The sequence below is a fragment of the Tachyglossus aculeatus genome, chromosome 2 (genome assembly GCF_015852505.1).
Source record: "Tachyglossus aculeatus isolate mTacAcu1 chromosome 2, mTacAcu1.pri, whole genome shotgun sequence".
Lineage (NCBI taxonomy): Eukaryota > Metazoa > Chordata > Mammalia > Monotremata > Tachyglossidae > Tachyglossus > Tachyglossus aculeatus.
This window is the reverse complement of record NC_052067.1, coordinates 66554334-66573244: the sequence shown is the minus strand read 5'-3', so window position 1 is coordinate 66573244 and position 18911 is coordinate 66554334. Positions and strand designations below refer to the sequence as shown.

General features: G+C 42.4%; 1 protein-coding gene across 6 annotated transcripts in view; it reads right to left on the bottom strand.

The window, feature by feature from the left end:
• The window catches only part of SYNE1 (spectrin repeat containing nuclear envelope protein 1), a 503300-nt gene that overhangs the window by 8041 nt on the left and 476348 nt on the right, over positions 1-18911 (bottom strand). For 5 of the 6 annotated variants that reach the window (XM_038770126.1, XM_038770112.1, XM_038770118.1 and 2 more), the window contains 10 exons: positions 17830-18163; positions 15857-15925; positions 14113-14255; positions 12925-13051; positions 9985-10196; positions 5093-5293; positions 4358-4486; positions 3347-3559; positions 2551-2643; positions 976-1034 (listed from right to left, as the gene is read on the bottom strand). In XM_038770126.1, coding sequence (XP_038626054.1) covers positions 976-1034; positions 2551-2643; positions 3347-3559; positions 4358-4486; positions 5093-5293; positions 9985-10196; positions 12925-13051; positions 14113-14255; positions 15857-15925; positions 17830-18163 — 1580 coding nt within the window. The remainder of the gene's footprint in view (positions 1-975; positions 1035-2550; positions 2644-3346; positions 3560-4357; positions 4487-5092; positions 5294-9984; positions 10197-12924; positions 13052-14112; positions 14256-15856; positions 15926-17829; positions 18164-18911) is intronic. The other variant, XM_038770125.1, reaches the window with a different exon arrangement.

The window sequence follows — 18911 nt, the reverse complement described above, 5'->3', positions numbered from 1 at the left end:
TCAGGGGGAAGCGTGACAGAACATAGACAAATCACACCAACAACAAGGAATGAAAAAGCACTGTTAGCTGCAGAAATGATGGGTCGCTGGAGACAAAGTGGAAAGCAATAAGCGGCAATTGCAAGTCTGCTTTCTAGTGGTCACATGATAGTGGGCACTAGCTTTATTCCCAAAGCGACATAGATACAAGCTTTGGTCAAGTGTCAAAGCAGGCTAGTGGCTTTGTGTGTTATCCACAGAGAAGTTTTGGACAGGCAGAAGAGAAAAGGTGCTACTGACTTTTAGAGGAAATACTCAAATTCTAACTTCACTTAGAGAATTGCTGGAATCCAAAACCCACAAACTGAATGAAAAATTAAAATTAAAAAGAGAAGCCAAGATGTTAGTGTGTTTCATTCACATTTGTGGGTCCTGTGTACGGTAAAATATTGCAATAATCTATCACCTGTCTTAATGAAAAAATCTAGAAATAAAGAGGATGATAAAAGTCTTTGCCATGAATCAAATGGAGTATGTGCTAATCAGCTCCCCAGTCTCGTTTCTAGACCGTGGGCCCGTTGTTGGGTAGGGACCGTCTCTATATGTTGCCGATTTGTACTTCCCAAGCACTTAGTACAGTGCTGTGCACACAGTAAGCACTCAATAAATACAATTGAATGAATGAATGAATCATGCACATATATGAGCACCATGTGAAGAAATGTATTAAAATGGCTCGTGTCTAGGGGTAAGAAATTTTTCCTAGGAGGTAAAAACACCATTTTTGGAATTTTGATTTACAAATAAATGCAGCACTTTGGCTTTGGAAAAGTCATCCAAAATTTTGCCAACCTTTCCCAGGTAAGGGTGTGACCGAAATACTTAATTCTTCTCTTTGCCAGAAGGCAAATTACATATCAATGGATCCATTCATGGGAGATTTTCATCATCCTCTTAGAGTTCTAGAACAGTGTGGAAACCAGGAGAATAAGGTACCTGCTATGTGGACTGCTGACAGAGGGTCCAGGCTGTGAGACACTACATGTGCCCCGTGGCTGTTTGCAATGAACAGGGGGTAAAGAAAGAAGAATGTTCAGTCCAGGCAAATAAAGACAAGCTACTGATGAAAATTAAATTAAAAGTGCAGCAAAGAAAAACAAAACAAAACAAAAAACAAATGGAGGGATTGATACCCATGAACTAAGGAAACTGGCTTTTCTTCCACAGAACAATGAAATGAATTTCCAACTATATTACTAATCTTAAACGGCCCCTTGCTATAACAAGGCTCTTTTTCTTTGAGTGTCGTCTTTGTAGAGCACATAAATTACTTCACTTTACTCAAGTGGTTTGGTATTTTCTTTATTCAGAATTTCAGGGCTCCTCTCAGGAATTTTACACCTGTATAATACGGACACCAACCATCAATGCTGGAGATGATTACTTCAGATTAACTTCTGGTAAGGAATGTCCATTAACATGTTTATATGTTACTTTATCATTCTCTGTAATGGCCCTTCTAGTCTCCTAAAGAGTTCTGTTTTTCTTAGAATTTTAAAAACAACTAGATTGCTTCTTACAGAGACAGATTAGTCAATCCCATGACCACATACTATGATGGGAGTCTTAAATTTGATCCCTTGAAAAGCCAGTGTTCCTTCACATTCTGAAACTAGGATCTACAGGAAACTAGTGAATGTAGCCAAAAAATCAATTTTTAAAAGATCATGAAGTTCACCGAGACAGAACTTGGACAGTTATAAAAAGTGCAAACGAAATCAATAGTTTCAAGAACTAAGGAAAATGGGATAATAATAGGAACCAACAGAACTGTAGAGGCCAAAAAAAAAACTTCAGTTACACACAGGGATCAAAGTGTGGAAGGCAGCAGAGATGGAATTTTTTCTTTCTATAATTGTTTCATTTTTGCAAATGGGAAATCACAAGCCTTTCCCCTCTTCACATGAAGGGTCTTAGCTCAATCCTACAAACCCTCTAGGGCAAAAGCCTCAGGGGCTGCAAAAGCCTCAGGGGCTGCAAAAGCCTCGGGCTGCTGTCCCAACAGAACCACCATCTACTCCACGGACTCCACAGTCTTGTTACGGCTAGAAAGACTAGTTAAATTTATGGGTGGAGCTGCTCCCAGCTGCTTTAATAGGGAAATGGGAAGAGCAGGGGGGAGAGGTGTAGATAGGACTGCCAGAAGGCAGCGATCAAGACAACTTTAGATCACTCTGTCAATCAATCAATGGCATTTACTGAGCACTTACTATATGCACAGCACTGGACTAAGCGCTGGCCTAAAGTGTAAGAACAGCAGGCTGTCTATCCCTCTGCATACCAGCCACACTTTGAGCTCCAGGGATTTTTTATCAATACTGTTTACATGCAGGAGGGGAAGGCGGCACAGCTGAGCGTATGGCATTATATTGTATAATGCAAACTTTTTTGGGCATGAGCTCTTGCTTTTCTCCAGGGAAATTCTGTGGACCTCATAGTTGGCTGGACACAGTACACCTCACTAAATATTTTGCCCCATCAGCAGACTGAAAAGAACCATCACAAAATTACCGTTTTGTGCTTGTTGGGGGTGCTCCTTCCAGACCCGGGGCTCACAGATCCTGAGGTGTCCAATTCATCAGCTGAAGACCAAGATGACAAATCCTACATGATAGGAGATAATTAACCTCAGGAATTTTAAAAAGAGCATTGTGCTTTGAAAGAGAAAGCCAACTTCCTCTGTTTCAAGTGCATCTGTCAGTATTCTTGAACAATTAAGCGACGGTGTGTGGAAAAGATAAATCACAGTGCTACAAGATCAAATAATTACCAGCCAGAACTGTCAACAGATTCCCTAGTTTCTAAGCAGCTTCCTGGTTTGGAGTTATACTCTTTCAGGCATCTAGACTTCTGTTAAGTACCCTGGAGATGTACCCAAAGGTCAAAGAAAGTATTAGGGCAACTCAGAAAAGTACCTAACTTACAAGAAGAACAGAGTTAAGACCCTGATGAGATATCACTGATGGAGATCTAAAGCTGAAAGGAAGTAAGTGTAGCCTAGTGGAAAGAGCACAGGCCTGAGAGTCAGAGGACCTGGGTTCTAATCACACTTCTGCCACATCTGCAGTTGCTGAGCAAAGACTCGCAGAGCTCTTTATTTTGACAAATATGAAATGAATGGTACTTAAACTGGATGGAGATTATGCCTCAGATTGGATGGACATCATGCTTCATTAATGTACATTATAAAGCAAATTACTCTACAATCGAAAGGCCTGACTGTTCTTTCCTGATTCTGGAATAAAATGCAAAATTGAAAGGGAAGCTGCCAGGGAACTGAGTTGTATGGAAATCAGTGGTAACTTACCAGTTGGCTGCTTGACAGGTCTAAAATCTTCTCCAGGTCCTTGATATGGTGGCTAACTTCCTTCAAGAGAAGCTTAAGCCGATTTCCAATGACGTGCACTTTCTCTTTGGCTTCTAAGCAGTCCTGGCCTTCGGCATTGACAAGCAATTGGCAGGACATGTCCTGAAGTAACGCCACCTTCAATTGGGACTCCAGCAATTCACGCCTGATTTGCTATTTACAAAGCAAAATGTCACATTTTCCTATGATTTTTCAGAGACACTAAGAAGCTAATCCCTAAAGCTTAAAAAATGTTACTTCTACTTGGTTATTACATGACCAATAAATTGTCATGATTCTGAAGAGCAGATTTTGATTTGTACATACACTTTCCATTAAAATGCCCCATCATATGTGTATATTGGTCTAATGCACATGGGAAAACTTTTTTAAAACAGTGTGAGATCCACCATTCACATAAATAATGCAAAACAGAGGGAAAGAGATTCATAAAGCAGGACCGAAGGATGGTAAAGACACACTCTAAATTTCCCAGCTCTTAGGAGCTGTGGAATAGCACTGACACGTCCTAGTTCTCTAGGATATTTAACAAATCATGATGGAATTGTATATTTAAAAAATACATTATTATTATTACTAAGTGCCATCGAGTCATTTCTGATTCATAGCAACTCAGTGGATATATTCTCTCCAGAAAGTATGCAAAAAATTCCGAGAGCTGCTAAAATACAGTTCTCTGCCCCCATTCTAATGGCAAATAAAGATGAGCTGTTGTATCCATCCCACTTCTTCTGCAAATGCTGTAGTGCTAAACACATCTCCAATCGCCACCTTAATACTGGTCCTGGGAAATGCCTTCTCAAAAGGAAATGTCTGATCAAGGGAACTGCGATCTAGAATGTCAACTTCAGTTTCAATGTACAAATGGTGAAAAGATCATTACCACCCTCTTATTCTCAAGCCTAGAATCATCTTTTTCAACATCATTTAAGCTGCTGTTAGGCCTCCTACCGTAAGCATTTTGTGATGGTCCTGCAAGGTATCTGAGTCCAGGCTTGGATTGATGGGCACAATTTCATTTTTTCGCCTGTCAATGTTCTCCAACCAGAGCAGCAACCCATGGCTCATCTCATGGAAATCCTATGAATAGCATGAGAAGACATGAGAAATGCTGTTTTTTTCCCATCTCAACTGGATGTCATACTTCTATTTTCAACAATAGCTTCTCTAGTGGCTCTGAATTCAAAGTCAGGTCCAACCAATGCCTAAATTGTATTGAGGGATTGGGAGATGTTAACTGGAACTTTAGGAGGGCACCTTTGCTGTGTAAATGACCTAATAATAACACCACTTTATGTCTCTATAGTGCTTTTATGAACCAAAAGTAGGAAGAAGAAGGTACTATCATTCCCATTTCAGAGATGAGAAAACTGAAGCCCAGAGACATTAAGTGTCACACAGAAGGCCAGTGGTAGAACTGGACTTTCAATATCATGCCCCTTCCTCAAGGTGTTGCTCTCTCCTGAACTGTATATGCTCTGATTTCTGATTAGATCTAGTTTCCTAACGTATCTAAATAACACTTGAGTTACATCTAATAACACGAGTTAAGTAGGATTTTGAGTCGGAAATGTAATTTTAAATGACTTGGACAGAAATTAAAAATGTTTCATTACATCAACAGCACATCTGACTGCAGGGAGGGGGCTGTTTGGGCAGCTGGAAGAGGGTCCTTGAGGTTACTACCTGACACTGCATTAATGCATCTTGCAGAGAGCCCCGCCATTCTTCCAGCATGCTGCATACTCTGTCCCAGGATCCATTCATCTGGGTCAGGCGTTCCTGCAGGTCCTTGCTTTCTTCACTGTCAGACTGGATGAACTCTGAGCTGCACAAGTTAATGGAAAGGATAATGGCTTTCCGGTGATCGACTGCTTTCTGAAGTTCCTGTAAAGTTTGAGAACCAAACCAATCAATCAATGGTAATTACTGACTGCATATTGTGTGTAGAATATTGTACTAAGCGGTTGGAAAAGCACAATACAAGGGCAGTTGGTAGTCATGATCTCTGCCCACGAGGAGTTTACAGATCAGAGGGGGAGACGGACATTAATAGAAATAACTTAAGGATAAGTAGGTGCTGTAGGGCTGAGGGTGGGGTGAGTATTAATGATAATAATAATAACAATGGCATTTATTAAGTGCTTACCATGTGCAAAGCACTAAGTGCTGGACCTTAAAGGGTGCAAATCCAAGTCTAAGGGTGATGCAGACTTGATGGAGTGATTTATATTCAATGGTAAGGAGTTTCTGTTTCAATCAATCAATCAATCAATCACATTTACTGAGCATTCACTGTATGCACAGCACTGTACCAAGTGCTTGGGGAGAGTAAAACATAACAGTTGGTAGACACATTTCCTGCCCACGATGAGCTTACGGTTTAGAGAGATGCAGAGGAGGATATAAACTGATACTGTTGGAATGAAAATGGTCACTAGAGTAGTCTTGAAAGTAATTTCAGAGATTAGACCTACAAAAATCAAACTGAGCATGTGAAACCCATTTTGGCCTCATCTACATTTATAATACCATTGTTCCTTTGCTTCTAGGCTGAGAACACAATTTTCCCACAGAAAATGCACCTAGACATTCCAATACAACCAGAACCCCATAAAAAACAAAGCAAGAGGGCAGGGAAGGGAGAGGCAGAATACAGACGTATCTCAAGGTACATCTCATTTTCATCAGCATCATCAATGGTATTTATTGAGCACTGTGTGCAGAACACTGTACTAAGCGCTTGGAAGAGTGCAATAAAACAGAGTTGGTAGACACGTTCCCCACCCATAACAATCTGTAATGTTTTCTTGAACAAATGAATGAAGGGTAATAATAATAATAATACTTGTGGCATTTGTCAAGTGCTTGCTATGTGATAGGCACTGTACTAAGCACTGGGGTGGATACAAGCAAATCGGGTTGGACACAGTCCCTATCCCACGTGAAGCTCACAGTCTCAATCCCCATTTTACAGATGAGGTAACTGAGGCCCAGAGAACTGAAGTGGCTTGCTCAAGGTCACACAGCAGACACGTAGTGGAGCCAGGATTAAAACCCATGACCTCCTGATTCCTAGGCCCATGTTCTATCTACTACGCCATGCTGACTCTACTGAATCATGCTGAATCACAACCAGCCATACTTTTGGATAGGGTAGAGAAGTCAACTTACAGTTTAAGTTTGGGGACAGGTTGGGGAGGTCGGGGAGAGCTGAACAGGGCAGCAGCTGAACAGAGGCGTCCCCCATTTCAACCAATCAATGCTGTTTACTAAGCATTTACTGTGTTCAGAGCACTGTACTAAACACTTGAGACGGGACAATTCAACAGAGTCCACAGGTACATGGAACTCACAGTCTAGAGTAGAGGACAGAATTTGAAATAAATTTAGGAGAAATTTCAGAGAATAAGCAGCAAGGAATTGGGGTAGAGACTGAAAGGCAGAAGTTTTAGTCAGATTTAGTAGTCTTTTCTACTTGCCATGACAGAATCTGGATAGAACAGAGAAGCAAGCTTTCAGTTTCTATTAGGGAAGGGGTAGGAGAAGGAGGGAAGGGAGTGAATCGACTATATCAGCAATAGTGCATGATCTAACTCTGGATTTTATGCATTGTAAGACTGGGGGCCATGTGTATTAATCTGGCAAAAAGCTCACTATTCAGCTTGTTTTAGACTCTGAGTACCAGGACCCGTAGCTACATCTCCTTGAGAAGGAAGGATCCCAGGCAGGACTAAGCAAGTACCTGATGGAATTTGTAGCCATAGAAACAAAACAGCAGCAGCATTAAAACATTAAAGCCCTGCTGGTCTGCACTGGAAGCTGTATTTTAAAGACCAAATTATCTTGTGTCTTGAGGGGCAGTGTGGTCTAGAGGAAACAGGCCCAGGGCTTGGAGTTGGAAGACCAGGGTTCTAGTCCCAGGTCTGTCACTGGCCTTGGGGAAGTCACAACCTCTCTGAATCTCATCTGCAAAACCTCAGTTTCCTCGTCTGTAAAATGAGTATAAAATACCTGTTCTGTCTTAGATTGTGAGCCTGACATGGGGCAGGGATTGTGTCTAATCTGATTATCTTCCATGTATTCTGGTGCTTTGCACATAGTAAGTGATTGAAAACAAGATAAGGTAGACTTAGAATACATAAAAGAAAACAGAATTTCTTTCAAGTTTCCAAATACACTGCCATTTCACCAGAAGCACAATTGGGTAGTTTTTCTCCTGGGTAGGGTTTGCTTGAAGGTGAGGTAGTTTGTTTGAAAGGGCCTCTATTTAAGCAAAGAGATCTTCAGTGGAGTTAGTTGGAGGGTCCTTTAGAGTTCAGACCATGTGTGCCTAGACAAATGAAATGCTTGAGGAATCAAGCCTCGTGTTCTGGAGAACTCTCCACTGCCCAGCAGGGTTGCCCGCTGCTGGCAACAGTGCTTACAAACAATATGAATAAAATTACTGACTTTCCAATTTTTACATTTCCATAATTTTACATAATAGAAGATTGTGCATTGCGTGGCATTTATTTGGCTCATGGAGAGATGGTGCCCAGTGCCTGGCAAATAGGCATAGAACTTGTCAGGACAGGCAAACCCCAGTGCAGGTAGAGGGGAAGGATGCAGCAGGCAAGTAGAAATGGTCTAGAATCAACAGCTCCCTGTTCCGTTCCTCCCCCTGCCTGTAGATCCACCTCCTCCTGCCACAGAACTCAAATGGCAGCCCCTGGGCCCTCTCTGCTAGGCAAATGGACCCAGGGTCACAGGAAAAATAACATATTAAGGGGGAGAGCGAGGCAGAGAGCAGGGTTTGGGGAGGGGTGGTGGCGGGAGAAAGATGGCAAAGAGGATGGGGAGGGAAGGAGGAAGAAAAGAAGAAAAGGGGGAGAAAATGGGAAGAAGGGAGGGGGAAAGTTGAGAAGGGGAGGGAAGAGTGAATGTGAAGGAGAAGGAGGGGATAGGGAATGGGCAGAAAGAAGGAAATGGAAAAAGTCAGAGAAGTGGGGATAAGAAAGCAGGAAGGAAGGGAAGGTGAGGGTGAAAGATTCTTATCCCTCCTCCCATCTCTCCTCTAGCCCATCCTGCCCCACCCAACTGCACAGCCAGGCGAGTACATATCCCCAGGTCTATCAGGTGAAAAATGAGTTTCAGTGTCTAAATAAATATCCATGAGGAGTTCCTAGAATATTCATGGCACATTCATTTAGTTTGCCTTTCATTATTTGATAACATAAAAATGGAATATTGCTGGAAATAGGCCAAACTAAAAATTTACTTCAAATTTCCATTTTCATAATTTGATCGGATGCCACAGGGAAAGGAGTACCCAGCTTTCCTGCTTCATTTAGATTCCCCTCCTCTGATTGGGCACTGGAGCAATGACTGATTTTTCAGGGGACAGGTGATACTCTAGAAACAGGTGGTGGGAATAAAACTCCCTGCCTTACATTTTTGGTCACAAAACTTCCACTGAAAAGAGACTGAAAATATGGACAGAATGAAAACTCACAAACCAAACTTTTCAAACTGTTATGTAACCACAAGCATTAGTTTGAAAACTTCATGTCTTTATTACAACCCAATCACCTTCATTCCTGATCCTTTCCTTGGGGGATCAGGGGGAGTGGGAAAGGATCGGGAAGATCTAACCTTCTGTACAAGTCAACAGAAAGACAAAGCTTGATAAATGGAATTTTGACTCAAGAACAACTTTTAACGAACAAACCTATTCTGTATAATAAGGGATGGTTGTACTTGGCTTTATTCCCTAATCTTCAGATCATTAAATTAATTAGTATTGTACTTTGGGAAATGACTTCAGGACATGATTCACATTTCCTGTCTTTTTCAACAACTTTATTTTCCCGTAACATTTTCTTTATTTGCAAACAAATCAGTAATCAGAAAGCTTGACTTTTTTAAGGAGGACAAATTGTCCTTTTTGCCAAATCTGGACAATCAACTTACCTGCACATCTCCTGCAAAGAGGCCTTTCCCAACTACACCCTCATTTCCTCTTCGCCCACTCCCTTCTCTGTCACCTTTGCACTTGGTTTTGCACCCTTTATCCACCCCACAGTACTTATGTACATATCTGGAATTTATTCATGTATATTAATGTCTGTATCCCCTTAGACTATAAGCTCTTTGTGGGCAGGGAACGTGCCTATCAACACTCTTAGACTCTCCCAAGAGCTTAGTACAGTGATCTGCACATAGTGAGAGCTCAATAAATATAAATAATGGTACGTTTTAAGGGATTACTATGTGCCAGGCACTTTACTGAACCCCAGGATGGATACAAGCAAATTGGGTTGGACACAGTCCCTGTGCCCCATTGGGATCATAATTTCAATACCCATTTTACAGAAGAGGTAACTGAGGCACAGAGAAATAAAGTGATTTGCCTGAGGTCACAGCAGAGAAGTGGCAAAGCTGGGATTTGAACCCATGACCTTCTAACTCCCAGGCCTGCGCTCTTTGCATGATCGATTGATTGGGCTCTTTGCCCAAACAGTGCTAAAGGAGTATTGGAACCACATCTCAAAACTGTGGCTTTCTAGCTCTCTATGGGACACGTTGAAGAAAGTTACCTTGAGCTTCTTAATTCGGAGCTCGATGGTTTGAATGTCTGTGCTGAGATCCAAGCGCTGCAGCTGCTCCAGCTCGTCTCCAGTTTCTCCCAGCCAGGTCCAAATGCTGGCCAGATCGGAATTGAATTGCTGCCACTGCTGGAGGTTCTTCTTCATCCTCCGTTCCTTGTTAAGAGCCTGAGCCTGGATCAGCTCCCATCGATCAATCACACCTAGGAAGACAGTTTTGGCCATGTTTTCCACAGCTTACTAACACAAATCAGGACGCTCTGAGGTTTCACCTCTTTGGTGGTTCCGGCTTTCCACCATCGGTGCCAAGTTGAATGGGGTGTCTGGTGTCTGGGCTTGGCCCTGTGATGCGGAAGCCCTGCTCCTTCTCTGCCCCCCCAGCCCCACTTCCCATCTCCACTACAGGCAGCGTCAGATGAATCAGGCCAGACCTTTAGACCATGTAAAAATGGGTGATGCTCTGCAACATGGCAAACCACCGTCATCAAAGATTCAAGGAATATATATTTTTTTTGTGGTGGTAAGAATCCTATAATCAATTTCTTGAACATGCCTTCCACTATCAAGGAGGAGGTCCTTAGAATCCTAAAAACTAGTCAAAATGTTAATGGCTGACCTTAGTTATGACTTTTAAGGAAGTAACTTTCACAGTAAAAGGCGTGAACTATGTTAGTACATCAAGAGTTGCAGGAAGGGGACCTGGCTTTCAGACTTCGGCACTGAGTTCTTCCTCAACTTAGATACCTCTGAGAAATTGGCATAAAACTTAATCATAATCATTATCATCACCAAGGGGAGATTGTTGATGCTGGATAACATGGGGATGTTTCACTGCATTACCAGCAAGATTCAAGGCAGAATCCTTCTTGACAAGGGCTCAGTGGAAGAGACAGAGGAAAGAAAGGGGGTGTATGAGAGTGTGTATGTGAGTGTGTATGTGTGTGCTTCAATCTGGAAAATAACGCTGCTGATAGTGATTATTCCTGCACTGTCCTGCCATTCTCACCACCAGAGTGGATCAGTGCTGGGTTATAGGTCCAATCTATTCAAAATTTTTCCATGCCACTATGTTTGAAGATGCCACAAGAATATATTTTCAGCCCTGCACTCCCAGGAAAACTTTCACCTTACAAGCTGTAAAGATTATCAAAGTGGCACATACAGAAGTCAAGAAAATAATTACTTCAGATCAGTCTCAATTCTTTGAACTGATAACTCTTAAGAAAACCTAAATTATATAAAAGCCCGCACTGACAAACCTGATACACAGCCAGAGATTGTTCATCAGTAAAACTGAATGTAGTACCATCACCAAATTTTACAACTTAGCTAGTACACTACACAACGATGTCCCAACAGACAATGTGGCAGACTTCAAAATAAAAAAAGCCAACAGGGTTTTCTGCAAGATAGAATGGCTGACATGGGGCCTCAAGGGTCTTACGAAGTAGAAGATCAATAAGAGGCTGTTGTAGTGTTCAATCTGTATTCAACAGCAAATGATGGGACCTGTTCACAAACAACAAGGTCCTGGGACAGTCATTGCCCCAACTTTGAAACAATGCTCATGGCAACACAGCTTGGCTGGGCAGGTAGTGTAAGAGAATGGATGACAGCAGGAAAACCAAGCAGCTAAAAGGGGACATGGAAAGCAAACTGAAAGGGCCACCTGCAGACCAGGTGGACAGAATTAACCATTTAAAGCCTCAAACAATGAGACATGAGCGAGGGCTGCTGGGAGACCACTACAACACACTCACCATCCTGGTGTGTAGGAATTGGGAGAGTTTTTCTCCTTGAGGAAAGGCTTTGCAAACTAGGAGCCAAGTGCAAAACAGAGACAGGCCACAAATAGGGCAAATGCATTTGGTAGCAGTCAGTCAATTGCATTTACTGAGCACCTGCTGTGTGCAGAGCACTGTACTAAGAGCTTGGGAGAGTATAACAGACACATTCCCTGCATATAACGAACTTACATCAAGGGTCTCTTCTTATATGTGCACAATGTGGAAGGGAGGACTGGTCACAAATTGGCCTCTTTAGCTTCACTTGCCCATGGATATGATCCCCACTGTCAGCAGCATCAGGTTCAAAAATTAAGGAGAGTTTTCTCTATATTATACCCATCCCTAGACTATAAGCTCATTGTGGGCAGGGAATGTGTCTATTGCTGTATTGTACTCTTCCAAGTGCTTAATACAGTGCTCTGCACACACTAAGTGCTCAATAAATCCGACTGAATGAATGACCCCTTCCTCTCTCCCTCCCTTTCCATTCCTTCTCCCCCTTCACCCACACTTAACTGGGCCATAGGAGAAGGAGAGTAAGAAGGAGCTTATCATAGGGCAGCAACTGTTGAAATAATCAACAGGTTAATGTTAAATGTCTGTTTCCTCCCCCATGATACTGCCAAAGATGGATGCTGGTGATTATGGTAGCTGTGAATTTACTAGTAAACATCAGTTATTATTACAAATGTTGCTATTAACAGCTATAGTGGTGATGACTTAAGACTATAGTAGTCAGTAGTAGTAATTTTACTGGTAATGCCAGTATAATAGGTTTCCAGTTACAGAAAACATAAAAAATCTCATTCTCTTGTTTCAATAGGTCTTTCCGTGGATGCATGAACACACTGTTCTAGTACAAGGATAGAGGAATTGCATAAAAGTTATTATGTGAAAAGGAACAATAGCTAGCCCTTTACACACCCTTGTGCCCCTGTCCTCTGCACCAGAAGCATATGGAAATCTGATTAACGATACTCTCTGACTGCTGGCTGAATACTGCAAAAGAGTCCAGGTGGTAAAATAAACACTTGAACTTACAAGCCACTTTTCCTTCTATAAGCTGCAAGTGTCTCACTACATATTATTTCAATTCCCCCCGCCCCCCCACCCCACGGCCCTCCATGAATGACACACAACTTACCTGCTGTTTGTGTTTCCATACTGTTCAGGTTAATAAAACCAGAGAACTTCTCTTCTTCCTCTTTCAGTTTGAACCCCAGTCTCTTTACTGCATCTATACTGCCACTGCACTCACCTAGAAGTTTCAACTGTTAAAGCAAACGTGGAAAGAGACAAACACAAAACCCACAGGACTCATTAATTTATGCTTTTCCAGAAAAATGAAAGGAGAAAAAACACTGTTGTAAAGTATTCTTTACTCTGTAAAACACCTTTATCAATCAATTAATGGCATTTGTTGAGTGCTCACTCTTCCCTGATCCACAAGAAGCTTACAGCCTAGAGGAGGAGCTTAGTCTAGAGGCCTATTAAAAACATTTACAAATTGGTTTGAAAATTTGGGGTTGATCATTTCAAGGATCCAGAGGTTAAGGAGCACGTATGTCTATGTTTGTAGGGGCCTAGTAACACATGGCTACCTAATAATGATAATAATAATAATAATTATTATGATACTTGTTAAGTGCTTACTATGTACCAAGCACTGTTCTAAGCACTGGGGTAGATAAAAGTTAATCAGGTTGCATGCAGTCTCTGTCCCACATGGGGCTCACATTCTCATAATCCCCATTTTACAGAAGAGGTAACTGAGGCCCAGAGAAGTTAAGTGGCTTGCTCAAGGTCATACAGCAGACATGTGTCTAAGCTGGGATTAGAACCCAGGTCCTTCTGACTCCAGGCCAATGTTTTATCCACTAAGCCAAGCTGCTTCTTACTAAAACTTAAGGTGAGAGGTCAGAGTTCCAGCTGAGAAGTTACAAGTCTTCAGTCCAGTGCCAAACTCGAGAAGCTACACTGCCCTTAAAGGATGTACCTAATTCAAGAAATCATAAGTTAAATTGGGAAATGAACCCAATAGCATTTTAATGCTAAGACTCCCTGAATCATTAACTTTCACTAAAGCCAGCTTCACACTATAAGTGTGTGAGGAGGGAACGAGGAGCGAATACGTGTTAGTGGGACTGAAAGCAAAATAGGTCTACTCAAAAGATCACCCAATAACAGTGTTTTGTACTTGGTGTCCTGGTTTTCAAGGGCAACGTGGCATTCAGCATCCTGGTTTGAGTGCTTGAATTCCAAACATGCTGTACTTGGTTACGGATCTGTGATTTGAAGGAACAGCTTAAGCAGGGAAAGTTATGGTACTTACGTATCCTTTGTAACTGGAGTCTAGCTCAAGACCGGTGGGTGTTTTGCTGCGGATGATATTTTCTGTCTGCTGCATCTGGAGACGGCTGGCATCTAAGGCTTTGTCAAGTTGTCGGATGTGTGTTTCTAAGGAGCTCGGCTCCCCTGGATAAGAATTGTTAAAGAAAAAAAAGTGACTTCCAATGCTTGCTTTTCCCATCCAAGCTGTGCATTCAAGGTGAAGTGTATGGAATTATGTCGGGGAAGGTGGTGTGGAAAAAGCATGTGTGAGGATATTATAAAGCAAATTTAGTACTAATGTGCCAGTGGGTTAGATGTTTTTCAAATAACAAATGGTTAAACTGGTGTTTCGGCTTGCCATGAGCACACCGGCAAAGCTTGGAAATTTGCAAATAGGCTTGCACTCTGTTCAGCAGAGGCTTGGAGGTCCTCTCCTCTCGTCCCCTTTGTCTGGTCCTCTGAGAGATGCATTCAGAATGAGTTTTGTAGGTGGCTTTTCTAAACATGGAATACCCTGTCAGGATGGATTTCTCTACCTCTCCCCTCCCACCTTAAGGACACGTTGTCATTTTTTAGAATGACTTCTCTCCAACAATTTTCGGAGTAGAAGAGTCCTGAAATTGATTCTTTCTATTCACCCCGCAGGTACCCATGAAAATCTTAGGAAACTGTATTCAATTGTTTAAAAGAGCGAGCCAGGGGCAACCAAAGAAGGGTTTTTGAAATTTATTCATTTGAAAAGGAATCAATAACTAGGGGGTCAGTTACTGGTTGAAAATCTGGAGGGATGATAGCAGGGTGTGAAGCTTGGATGATTTTCCTACGTAATCTCTCACATGCTTTTCTGACCTTTTGGCTTCAAATACTCTCAGAGTGACAGCCTTTATTTGCAAAGATAAAGGGGCAGCTCTTGGCAGAGATAATGGTAGTGTTGCCCATCTCCATAAGAGGATGGCATGGCAAATGTCTGTGATAAGACATTGATCATTTTAAAGTTTTTTTGTTTTTGTTTTTTTAAGTATGGAGTGCTCTCTGGACAAATGGTCTTCTACTACTGAGTCAAGCAGCCCATCTCTTCATATTACTACTGGGGCCTTTGCACTCCCGGGTCTGTTCTCAAAATATTCCCCCTCTAGGCTGGAACCTCACTGTGGGCAGGGACCATGTCTACCAATTCTGTTATACTGCAATCTCCCAAGAGCTTAGTACAGTCCTCTGCACAAAGTAAGTGCTCTATAAATACGACTGATTGATTGAAATGTCAGCAATTACTAACCCATCGTACAACTATTGTATTTCAAATCTTCCCTGCCCTCCCAGGAAATTGTTGACTTTGAAAGAGTCAGTGTCTCATGCATTGAGGAGAAATCTTTCATTTTCCTCCAGCAGCTCTTGAGGATGTCAATGATCTGAAAAGTAGCCCTTACCCTGAATTCTTGGCTAGGTGAATACAGCCCTACTGAATTAGCCCAAAAGCTGATATGTATCCAATATGGGTGATTAGTATTTAACAAGCAGAGAGGCTATTGTACCTTTGTATGATTGTTAAATAACTCCAGCAAGTGAAAGTGTTTTCAACAATCAATTATTCTCTTCCAGCCAGGAATAAAGGAGGAAAGTTTTGCATTAACATGCTTTCGCCATAAGCTGAGACAGGTAACAGCAGATGTGCTAAGAGAGGAGGATTGTTATAGGTATGGGTTGAGTACTGGATTCTGGCTACCCTTAGGCTTTTTAGTGCCTACCAGAGATATGTCTGATTGCATTTTCAGTGAGTTTTACATAGGCCTCGGGGCTTTCAGGTATCACTATATCTGCAAAAATAAAACACAGTCTATGTTGAGATCTGAGCATTGAAAGTGTTGGCCTTTTGTGGCAGGAAAATGGTCTCCTCAGGAAGGGGGAAAAAAAAGCAAGGAACCAAAAACAGTTGCAGGCGGTATCCTTCTAAATGGAGAGAGAAAAATTAAGGGAAATCACGGGCTGCATGCTGGAAAGAAAAAGGTTACAGGAGAACAGGGAATGGCAAGTTGTTGGCACAACTACTGCTTGCAAGCTTTTTATCTAGCTTTCCTTGGAACCAAATTCATTCATTCATTCAATTGTATTTGTTGCGCACTTACGGGGATGTGAATAAAGGGAGCAAGTCAGGGTGACACAGAAGGAATGGAAGAAGAGAAAAGTAGGGGCTTAGTCACGGAAGGCCTCTTGGAGGCCTTCAATAAGGCTTTGAAGTATGCTCTTGAACATAGGAGGCCCACTCCGTGGGGTAGATGGCCTTCATAGCCTCAGCATCAAGGGGAGCTAGTCCACTGGCTTCACACCCACAGGCTTTTGAATGGGACTGGAGCCAAGGGGGAACCAAGAAGGTGGCTTGACTCCTTGCCTTCTGTCAGCAGAATGCAGTTCCACCTGACCCAGTGATTGGTGGGGTTCCCGTCGCCTCACTGGAAGGCAGGGTGAACTGGAGTTGCTCCGGCTCTCCTGTTCCCCACCTGGCAGTATCTGTCCCCTTCTCTAAAGGTGAGCTGCCTTTTGAGCACTCCCTCACCCCTGAGTGCTAACTACCTACCGGCTGCCACCATTGGCAAGCAGCATCAACATCAAGGTAGGCCAGACAAGCTGGGCTGGGAGGGGGATAGTTCACCCTCCCACACAGGTACAGTGCAGAAGGCAAAAGCAGCCTCATGCCAGTCACTGGGTGCACTGAGAGCAGCAGCAGGTGGCCTGAAATTGGGCAGGAAGGGGAAGGAAAGAGTGCATGTATCATGCACACTGATCGCAATTCCCACGGGTACTGGGGAAGAGGAAGATTCAACCTCACGTGCACTGGGTTCAGACCACCTGAGTTAAGTGGCAGTTGCAGTGTCCATTGTGTCACTTTGGACAAGTCACTTAACTTCTCTGTGTCTGTTATCTCATCTGTAACATGAGAATTAAGAATGTAACCCCTATATGGGACTGTGTCCACCCTGATTAACTTGTATCTACCCCAGCACTTAGTATAGTGCCTGGCACAGAGTAAGCACTTAAATACCATAAAAAAGGAAGAGAAGGAGGAGGAGAAGACACTGGCAAATGACAGGGACACAGTGGAAATGTAGTGGCACAGAGCTTTGCAAGATTGGCTTTCAGCTGCTCCTCTTTCCACATGAAAACAACAAAGAATAAGTTTGCACTCTGCTACTGCTTTTTTCTTCCTTCTCTTTTTCCTCCTCCTCCTTTTCCTTCTCCCCATTTTCTCTCTCTCTTATCCCTAAGTCCCATTAGAAAATGGCAAATTATATTGACTTTCACTTATCCTTTTGTCCTTTCACAATTTCATTCCTCAATGAATATGTGTTTAAATTGTACTATTGGCTCTTTGTACATCAACTGCTCAAGGGTTTCATTTTGCCTAGCTCCTCTGCACAAAACGATTACCAACCTCAGCTTGAGGACAGTGCCCTGAAACTAGCAGTAGTGGTCAAACCAGATACTTAAAATGGTCTCTCTGAATGAATGAGTTATTCATATAAGCCACAAATGGTCATCCTACTTAGAATCTGCTAAAATAGACACACAATATTGTCTTCTTACCCCTGCACAATTCCCAGGTACTTAGAGAACAGAATATGGTCCTTGGTTTCTTCTACATATGAGTATATTCACACATCTCTAATGAATAGGTGGACTACTTAACTCTTCCAACAAGAATATAATTGACACTCTCACCCACCTGCTAATCCAGCAGCTCCCCTAATATAGAACTCTTTGTTGTCTTGACCTTCTTCATCCTCTGAGTGCAGGTTTTGGGAAACAGCTGATTCCAGGTCACGACTAAGATCATAGTCATGATCCCATTCCAGGGGGATGGAGTCCACGCTCGCAGGGGTATCTCGTCCCGACCTCTCACTCCGGAGAGGCTGGGCAAGGGAAAGGGATAGGTTGGAAGACGGATGAGGGGAGAGAACGTTGTCTGTGGATTTGTCAGGCCAGTGGAGGTCGGAAAGATCTGCTGATTCATCCATATCCATTTCTCTGTCAGACAGGTCGGGCTCATCATCTGTTAACTAGATGCAAACATGAACTCAAATGTTTTAAATCAGCTCTCAGACCTCCCTACTCAATCACTGTGTGGCATTTATTGGATGCAAAGTTTTCAGAGCAATGTACTAAGCACTTGGAATAATACATGCCCCTTCTTAGAAGGTGAACCAGCATGGCTTAGTGGAAAAAGACAGGCCTGGAAGTCAGAGAACCTGGATTCTAATCCCAGACTCAAAATTTGCCTGCTCTGTGACCCCAGACAAGTCACTTCACTTTTCTGAGCCTCAGATTTCTCAATACCTCTTCTCCCTCCCACTTAGACTGTGAGCCCTGTGTGGGACAGGGACTGGGGGATTAACCTGTACCTACCCCAGTGCTTAGAACAATGCCTGACACATAGTAAATGCATAATGAATACTATTTAAAAAAAGTGAGCCCTTTGTGGGAAAGGAATGGTGTCTAACCTGATTATTTTGTGTCTACTCCCAGTGCTTAGTGTAATGCATGGCCCACAGAAAGTGCCTGACAAGCATCGTTGTCATTGTTATTTTTTCATTATTATTATTACATCAGAGGCAAAATGCATGGTTTGTGCTCTTTGAGGATTTACAGTCTAATGGAGAAGACTAGGAAATATACATTATTTATAATTAAGGATTCCAAGGGTAGCAGCAATCACATGCCAGAATTGAACAGTTAATAAGAAGGATTTTATAGCTGAACATAAATATATACAAATGGGCTAAGGGTGGATGGAAAAACAAAATGCTA